The 9,200-nt window shown below is 40.2% G+C and overlaps 2 protein-coding genes across 2 annotated transcripts; one reads left to right on the forward strand and one right to left on the reverse strand.

Moving 5' to 3' along the window:
* Positions 1–407: 407 nt before the first annotated feature.
* Positions 408–1,835, reverse strand: LOC107648226 (uncharacterized). Its single transcript, XM_016352191.1, has one exon. The coding sequence runs from the start codon at positions 1,833–1,835 to the stop codon at positions 408–410; it is 1,428 nt and encodes a 475-aa protein (XP_016207677.1).
* Positions 1,836–6,455: 4,620 nt separating this feature from the next.
* LOC107648237 (uncharacterized) lies at positions 6,456–7,496 on the forward strand. Its single transcript, XM_016352194.1, has one exon. It carries the CDS (start codon positions 6,456–6,458, stop codon positions 7,494–7,496), a length of 1,041 nt encoding a protein of 346 aa, XP_016207680.1.
* Positions 7,497–9,200: the final 1,704 nt, after the last annotated feature.

A 9,200-nucleotide genomic window follows, 5' to 3' on the forward strand; every position in this document is an offset into this window, starting at 1 on the left:
TATCCAGAGTATGCATCTAGGAAACTCAAAATATTGTATCCTGATGCATTATCTACCAGTTTATCTATGCATGGGAGTGGGTAAGCATCCTTAGGACATGCTTTGTTTAGGTCAATGAAGTCTACACACATTCGTCACTTACCCGATGTTTTTCTTACCATGACCACGTTTGAGAGCCATGTTGTAAATCGTAGCTCCTCTATGAACATTGCTCGTAAGAGTTTTTGGGTTTCTTCCAAACACGCCGCTCTTTTCTCGTTACCCATGTTTCGCTTCTTTTGGGATACTGGCCGAGCTTTAGGATCAATTTGTAGTTTGTGGCATATGAGGCCTAGGTCAATTCCGGGCATATCCGCGGGTGTCCAAGCAAACAGGTCAGCATTGGCCCGAAGTAGTTTGATGATTTGTTATTTAGTTCCTGAAAGAAGAGAACAACTTATATAAGTAAAATGGTCGTTGTTGTTATCTAATTGTACCTTTTCAAGGTCGTCTGTTGGTGCGGGCCTGTCTTGAAGATCCTCTCTGGGATCGAGGTCGGTGACGCCGACGACGTTGGTGATATCATATATTCCCTTGTTGGGATTGGCTTTCTGATTGTTTTCCAATCTTATCTTCAGGCTCTCGTTGTAACATTGTCGGGCTTTGATGTGGTCGGAGTGTATAGTGGCTATCTCATCTCCTTGTACCTGAAATTTAACACAAAGATGAATGGTTGAAACAATAGCCCCAAAAGAATTTAAAAAAGGCCTGCCTAAGATGATATTATAGGGGTTGTTGCAGTTGACAACTGAGAACTGCACATCCTTAGTTTTGCTGAGGGGATGGTCTCCAATGGTTATTTGTAACCAAACGCTGCCGAGGATAGATACACGTTCTCCCAAAAATCCGACTAGCTCTCCGGAGGATGGTAGCATGGCTTGTTCGCTGAGCTTCATTTTCTTGAAAGTGGAGTAAAAAAGTATGTCGGCACTGCTGCCGGGGTCGAGTAGAACTTTCTTCACGAGGATATCTCCTGCTTGGATAGAGATTACGACCGGATCGTCTAGGTTATCCGTCCTCACTTGGTAGTCGGATTGTTTGAAAGATATGTTCGGTGTTTGTGGTTTGTGGGTTGTTGCCTCGTTTGTTTGTTGCATTGTTAGCATTTCTCGGAATCTGCGTTTGCATGCCGAGTTGGTTTGACCACCACTCGCAAATCCCCCTGAAATATAATTTATAACTCCCCTTGGCGGCGGAGGTTGTGTTCTGAGCTTGTCTGGTATATTGGGAGTTCGCTCTTGGTGTCGGTCACTTTGATTTTCTGAAGTTGGTCTTGCTTTGTCGCTTATGTATTTATCTAGGTGTCCTTGTCTCGCCAGTCTTTCCAGGAGGTCCTTGGCAATTACGCATTCATCGGTTGTATGCCCAAACTTTTGGTAAAAAATACAATGCTCTGATTTGTCAACAAACCTCTGGTCTTGGTATGAGCCGGCTCTGCTTGGTGGCTTTATTAGCTTGTTATGTAGTATTTCTTTTAGAATGTCTTCTCTTTTTGTATTGAATCTTGTGTATGAGTCAAACTTCGTAGTTAACCTGAAAGGTCTCTTAGAGTCCCTTGTCTGAGGTTTGTCCTCTTCCTTTCGGAGTGGTTGTTTCTCGTTCCTCCGAGTTTCATGCAGCTCTTCGATTTCGATATGCCCGATTGCTTTGTCTCGAAATTCCTCCAATGTCTTTGGTTTTGCGACGGCTATGGCCTCCTGGAACTTCCCTGGTCGGAGACCGCTCTTGATGGCATACAACTGTACCTCGGGATTGAGGTCGGGGATCTCCATGGCGGCTGTTGTAAAGCGTGTCATGTAATCTTCAAGCTTTCATATTGTCCTTGTCTAATCATGCTAAGGTAGTCCGAGTCTCGCACATAGATCTTAGAGGCTGCAAACTGATTGATGAACAACTTAGAGAAGTCGTCGAAGCTGGTTATTGACCCTGCAGGTAAATTAGAGAACCATAATAACGCAGCACCATCTAAAAAAGTGGGAAAAGACCGCCATAGAATAGGATCGGAGTCACTATTGAGGAACATCATAGATTCAAATTTTGTGACATGGACTTTAGGATCTTCGATCCCTTTGTACAGTGCCAAAGTCATAGGAAGTGTGAAGTTTTTAGGCATCTTAAAACTCCTAATTTCTTCAGAAAAAGGGTTAGTTCGTCGTCTCCCTGTTTTCGGGGGCGTTTTCCCTGTTTTCGCATTGGATTCTGATTGGTGCTCCTCATGTTGTTCGGTATTTGCTTCTTTGTTGACATTCTTCCTTTCGCCACCATTTGGTAGCATGGCTAACAATTCGGCCATGCGCTGATTCTCTGTGAGCAAAACAGCGTTGGCCGCCATAAGATTGGCATTGGTGCGAGGATGTGGTTGAGTATCCGACTGGTCCGTCATGCTTTGATTTCTGAAAAGAAAAATAGAGCACGAGGCATGTGAAACAGTGTTATTACTAGAAAGAGAAATGAGGGGGGTGGTCTCACGGTGGGCGCCAAATGTTCCTTGTGAGATAAAACTCCCGAAGTTTGATCGGCTACAGGATCTGTCAGGGGCTCGGAAGTATTCTCCTTGGAACTGGTGACCTCGGCGTGGAACCTGCAAAAAGGACTCCGACGCTCAAGTTAGTGCTGGATGAAGAACGAAACTCTCGCGCGATCTAGAATTTTTGCAAATAAATTTCCGTTGTAAGTATAGCTTCTAGATCGACAAGAATTCCTTTCTTACAAAAACTTTGGTTGTCACAAGTAACAAAACCCAATAAAATTTATAACCGAAGTATTTAAACCTCGGGTCGTCTCTCAAGGAATTGCAGGGCAGTATGATTTATTATTGGTTATGGAAAATTGTATGTTTTTGGGTTTTCGAAATAAGGAGCAGGTAATTTAAATGACAAGAAAATAAATTAATAATTATAAAAATCTCTTGGCAAGGTGTAAGAAATTGAGGTCCTATCCTAACTATCCTTATCAGGTGTGATGAGAATTGGATTTTGCTCCCACTTTAATTAACCCTTGCTAAACAAAGGAAAGTCAAGTGAACAAATTAATTTGATCCTCAGGTCCTAGTCAACTCCTATGGAATGACTAGAGTTATTGGAGTACAAATTAATCAGCAAAGAATTCCAATATCAATCAACAGCTGAGTTTGATAACTCAAGTGTTACTAATTACTTAACCAAGGTCAAAAGGGAAAAATATCTTAAATTAAATTAAAATCATTCATAAATAAATTAAAGTAAAATCAAATCTGAAATACCTCAAATTGCATTTAAACATAAATTCAAATCCTAACATGGAAAGTTTGTAAATCAATAATGAAAAGATAAATGACAATTAAAGTAATGGAATAAATAAAAGTAGAAAATAAATTTAAGGAATATTGAACCTGTGATTGAAGAGATTATAGCTTAAACATAATAGAAATCCTAAATCCTAATCCTAAGAGAGAGGAGAGAGCCTCTCTCTCTAAAACTACATCTAATCCTAAAAATATCGATATTGTATCTATCACTCAGTTGTTAAGTTGTTTGATTCCTTCATTCTCTCGTTTATATCCTGTGTTTCTGACTTGGATTTGGGCTGAAAAAGGGTCCAGAAATCACTGGGGGCGTTTTCTGCAGATTCTTGTACGTGGCGTCAGTCACGCGTTCGCGTGGGTCACGCGTTCGCGTCATCTGGGAGTTTTTCTTGTCACGCATACGCGTCGATGCCATTTCGCGCTAGGCATGCGTTGCGTCGCTGGCTTTTCTTCAAAACTCCATTTTTGTGTTTTTCTTCCATTTTTGTATGTTTTCTTTCTGTCCTTTAAGCCATTCCTGCCTTATGAGACCTGAAAATACTTAACACACAAATCACGACATCGAATGGTAATAAAAGGTAATTAAAATTAATATTTTTAAAGCATAGGAAACATGTTTTTAACATATATCATAAAATAAGGAAGGAATAGTAAAACCATGCAATTTATATGAATAAGTGGGTGAAGAATTGATAGAAACACTCAATTTGAGCACAAATTATATCATAAAATATGGGTTTATCACTGGATTATATAAACTTTAACCAGTAAAAGTAAAAATAAAGGATTTGCAGGGTTGATGCTATGGAGTGATTTTCTCAGTAGCTTATGGTTTTCCTTCTCGCTTGCCCTAGACGAGGTTTGCTCGTCTGTTTAAATAGACTGCGTGGTAGGGGAAGCTGAACGTTTGAGTAATGTTTAGTTTTTCAGGGTTTGTTACCGGAAATCATCGTATGAGTTTGGTTAGTGCGAGATTCTTGGTGCCTGTGATGTGTTTGACTTGTTCTTGGTTATGAGTTTGTCAGCCGAGGATATCGGAAAGGTACACTATACATGACAGGGATACGGGAGAGTAGAATTGTTTTACAAATTTTCTTTCCAAAGTACCTTTCATCATGAATAAGCCATAAAAAAATTATTTTGTTAACTACAAAAATTAAACACATAATCTTTTGGTTTTAATATAGAATTCTGACCCAACGTGATATATTCGACTAACGAAAGTAAGTGGGCCAAAAATAAACGGGCATGTGAATGGCCATTGCGAAAAATACATATATATAAGAGACTCTGAAATCAAAATTAGCATGTATATGTGTAAAGTGTAAGTTACGTAAATTGAAAATGTTACCTGAGGAGTATTTATAAATAGTTTGTGGTTTGATGTTAATTTGTTGGAACTGTCCCGTTATTAGGTCATACAATAATTGCCGTTATTGGCAGCATAGTCAATCGTGTAGTGGGAGGTTAGAATCCCATTTGATGCTTAGGATCATCTCGTGATTAGAGAGATACGAATGCGTTCCCAAAATCGTAGGGGTGATCACGGATCGATTTGGTTCGAGTTTAAGGTGAAACTAAAACTGAACTGATCAAAATATAATTAGTTCGGTTTAGTTCGGATTTATATTTTTTTGTGTATGTACCCGAACTAAACCAAATCGATTAAGAACGGATTAGTTCGGTTTGGGTAATTGGGTACTCGATGACTTTGAAATTCATAAAAAAACCAAATTTTTATCTTAAAAATTCAACAAGTACAATAAATATGGAACATTAATATAAATAATCTAAACATCTTAAACACCAAATACATTAAAAACTAAACTCATTAAAATCCAAACATATTAATAGTGAATAATCTCACTAAAAGCCGCTAAAAGTCATATATATATTTTTATTTTTTTATTTAATTAATATATGATTGGGTTCACAGGTTGGTTCGGATTTCGCACCCCCAGAACCGATACCCAAACCAATCACTAACAAAGGCCATTGGTTTGGTTCGGGTTGGACCCGATTACCCGTTGGTTCCAGAACTAATTTAATTGGTTCGATTCGGGTTCGGATAGGTAATTGGGTACCCGCTACCCGTGCTCACCCCTACAAAATTGGGTCAAATGACGAGTCGACCATCTCCGAATGATACTTTGATAAGAAAAAGGAAAGATAAACAAAAACATGAATTGAAACTAAATAAAAAGAGTAATTACTCAAATCAATTTTTAAAAGTTCCAAAAATTTTAAAACACGATGGAGGGGCTGATGGGATACAAGGAGTTGTGGGCGCGGAACACTATTTAAAAAACGGACACAGTGATGTTGATGAATCTAAACAAAATAGTGAAGATAATGAAAAAATTGTTAAGTCAGGGTTGGGAATGGAAACAATTGTTGACAGAAATATTCCAATTCTTAATGACGGAGATGGATATGACGATGATGAAGACAACTTGGAGGATGCAGGTCAAACCAATGGTGATGAAGCCAGTGACAATGAGGGTTTAACATTGGAGGAGTAGCGTTTAGAAAACAAAAGAACTTGGGACTTAGCAAAGGAGTCTGGAGCAGTGCTGTATAATGAGGAAGACGATATTATGGCTATCCTCTAACAACAGAATGAAAAAATTACTCAGAAAAGAAGATTGGCGAAACAGAAGGCAAAAGCAAGGCAGAGCAAACCTAAAACTCTTAAAAAGGTGTGCAATAATTTATTGAAATAATTTTTAGTTATTGGAATGTAAAGGTGTCGAGGGGTGACGGGAAGTTGAGAATGGTAAAGGACCTGAAGAGAAAATATAGACTAAACATGTTAGGCTTGGTAGAAACTAAAAGACAGTTAGTGACTAAGTTTGATATATCAAAAATTTGGGGGAATAGTTGTGCAGGGTGGGACTATGTTGAGTCTGATGGTGCATCTGGTGGGTTGTTGTTAATCTAGGATGATAATTTTTTAAAAATAACAAATAGTTATAAAGGGGAGAGATGGTTGTGTGTTGAAGGGGAGTTGTTGAAGAATAATTTTAATTGTGCCTTTATTTTGGTCTATGGTACACATGCTAGAGATGAGAAACTTGTTGTGTGGGAGGAGTTGAGCTATATAGCTGGGTTATGCCAGGTTCCCTGTTGTTTCATGGGGGACTTTAATGAGATTGTACAAGTGGAAGAAAGACGCGGCACTGATAGTTTATCCTTGTCAGCTGAAGACTTCAAGAATTGGATACATGACATGGGGGTGGTAGACTTGCCGATTACTGACCACAAGTTTACATGGTTCAGAGGTCGATCCTGCAGCTCTATCGATAGGGTTCTAGTTAGCCTGGAATGGCTTGAGAAGTTTCCAGAGACTCGGTTACGAGGTGGTCCAAGGGGCTTGTCTGATCACTGTCCTATTATAGTGAAAGATAAGAGGCAGAGAGATGGGCCGAGGCCGTTCCGAAGTCTTGACTCGTGGTTTACACATGACGGTTTCCTCAGGATGGTCAAGGAGGAATGGAGAGGACTAGGTAACACGCAATTCACAGATAAATTGAAAGCCTTGTCAGTAGCCCTGGGAAGATGGCATAAAGATTATTTTGGTGATATGGACAAGAAAATCATGAAGTTTGAGGAAGAGATTAAGAAGACTGATGACATGGTGGGTGAGGGTGTTTATGATGGAACAATAGAGGCAAGAAGAAAGGCACTTGTGGTTTGCTGTGAGAAATGGTATGTAAGAAAGGAACTACATTGGAAGCAGATGTTGCGCTATAGACATGCGAAGGACATTGATAAGAACACGAGGTACTTCCACAACTTAGCTTTTGCGAGAAGGAGAAACAATAGGATTGATGCGCTGCTGATTAATGGAAGTTTGATAAGGAATCAAGGTAGAATTAAGATTGCGATTAGGGACTTTTATAAGAACTTGTATCATCAGGAAGAGTCTCCTTTGGTGGGGTTCAGGGACGGTCTGGTGGAAATGATTGGTGAAGAGGATGCTTTGGTTTTGGAGGTACAACCGACTCCTGAGGAGGTTAGAGAAGTAGTGTGGGATTGCGAATCATCCAAGGATCCAAGAAGTGATGGGTACAACATGAACTTCATAAAGAGGTGTTGGGCCAAAATTGGCGGTGAACTTACAACAGCAGTGTTGGATTTTTTTCCTCACTTCCAAGTTACTAGCGGATGCTAATCTCACTTGGGTGGCGCTGGCCCCTAAGTTCACTGGTGCAAAGGAAATCAAAGACTTGAGGCCAATCAGCATGGTAAGTTGCGTGTATAAAGTCATTTCGAAAGTGCTGGTTAGGAGGATGCGAGCAATTATGCCACGACTAGTAGGCGAGACACAGAGTGCTTTTGTGAAGGGGCGAAAGATTCATGACAGGGCTCGTATCGCATGTGAAACGGTTCAATGTATTAAAATGAGGAAGAAGGAAGCGGTGATAATAAAGCTAGACTTCCAGAAAGCATATGATAGAGTCAAGTGGAGCTTTGTATACCTTGTGTTGGAAAAGATGGGTTTTGGGCGAAGATGGAGGAGTTGGGTTATGGAGTGTGTAAGTACGTGTTCTATGTCAGTGCTGATAATCGGCTCACCATCTAAGGCATTTAAGATGGAAAGGGGTTTGCGACAGGGTGATCCACTGTCTCCATTTCTATTTGTACTTATCGTTGATGTTCTACATAGGTTGTTTGGGGAGGTAGTAAGAAATAGGCGCATCTCGCCGTTACTGGTGGGTAGAGATCATATTGAGTTGTTACATCTTCAGTTTGTGGATGATACTGTTCTTCTGCCCCTCAGAGGAAGAGACCATTAAGAACTACAGGAGGATCCTTCGTTGTTTTGAGTTAATGTCGGGGCTGAATATTAATTTTGATAAATCTAGCTTGATTCCAATTAAGTGTGATGATCAGTGGGTATATCGTATGTGTAGTGTGTTGGGCTATAAGGTAGCGTCTCTTCCTGTGAGATACTTGGGGATCCCCCTAGGAGCGAACCCGAGGCTGGTGAAGACTTCGAAACCCATTATAAAAAAAGTGTAGGAAAAGCTGAGCATATGGAAAGTCAAGGTTCTCAATAAAGCCGGTAAATTGGTGCTCATTAAATCTGTATTGACTAGCCTCCCTGTCTATTATTTAAGTTTATATAAAATGCCAAAGGCTGTTGCAGAGAAACTGATTTCTTTACAAAGAAGATTTTTGTGGAGTAAGGAGGATGGTAGGAATGGTATGGCAATGGTCAGGTAGGAGGTGGTACAGAATCCCAAAAAGTTTGGTGGATTGGGCGTTGGGGATGCTATGGTGTGTAACACAGCTCTCCTATTTAAGTGGTGGTGGCGATTTTCGAAGGAGGATTGTCCCCTATGGAAGAAGGTGGTTTGCTCTTGTAACAACCTGAACCCAAATGTGATGCTGTCATCCCAGGTGTTATCTCCCCGGGAGGGGGGGGGAGGGGATGGAAGGATATTTGCCATATACAGTTCAGGGACCAACAAGCAAGATAGGAGGTAATTAATGGGCTGTCTATGGAGATTGGTGACGGGAGAGGGACTCGGTTCTGGGAGGATGTATGGCTGCGTGGTGGTTCTCTGAAGGATCAATTTTTGAGGCTCTTCTTAGTTTCAAACCAAAGAGGATCTGTTATAGGGGATTGTGGGTTCTGGGATAGGTTAGAGTGGAGATGGACCTTCCAATGGAGGCAAGAGCTATTCCAATGGGAGTTGGACTTAGTAAACCAATTCCATGAAACTTTAAGACTGGTCAAACTTGTTTATGATAGAGAGGATAGAATTGTGTGAAAATTTGATAAACAAGGTATATTTTCTACTAACTCCTTTGTGTAGGTGATGCAGGTGGAAATCATTCCGGAGGATATAACAAGTTATAGCTTTACTAG

This window comes from Arachis ipaensis, chromosome B1, assembly GCF_059453495.1.
Source record: "Arachis ipaensis isolate K30076 ecotype BB chromosome B1, ASM5945349v1, whole genome shotgun sequence".
In the NCBI taxonomy this organism is placed as follows: Eukaryota; Viridiplantae; Streptophyta; class Magnoliopsida; order Fabales; family Fabaceae; genus Arachis; species Arachis ipaensis.

Excerpts from the sequence above, each read along its gene's own strand:
- LOC107648226 (XM_016352191.1), bottom strand. The coding sequence starts at position 1,835 with ATGACACGCTTTACAACAGCCGCCATGGAGATCCCCGACCTCAATCCC.
- LOC107648237 (XM_016352194.1), top strand. The coding sequence starts at position 6,456 with ATGGGGGACTTTAATGAGATTGTACAAGTGGAAGAAAGACGCGGCACT.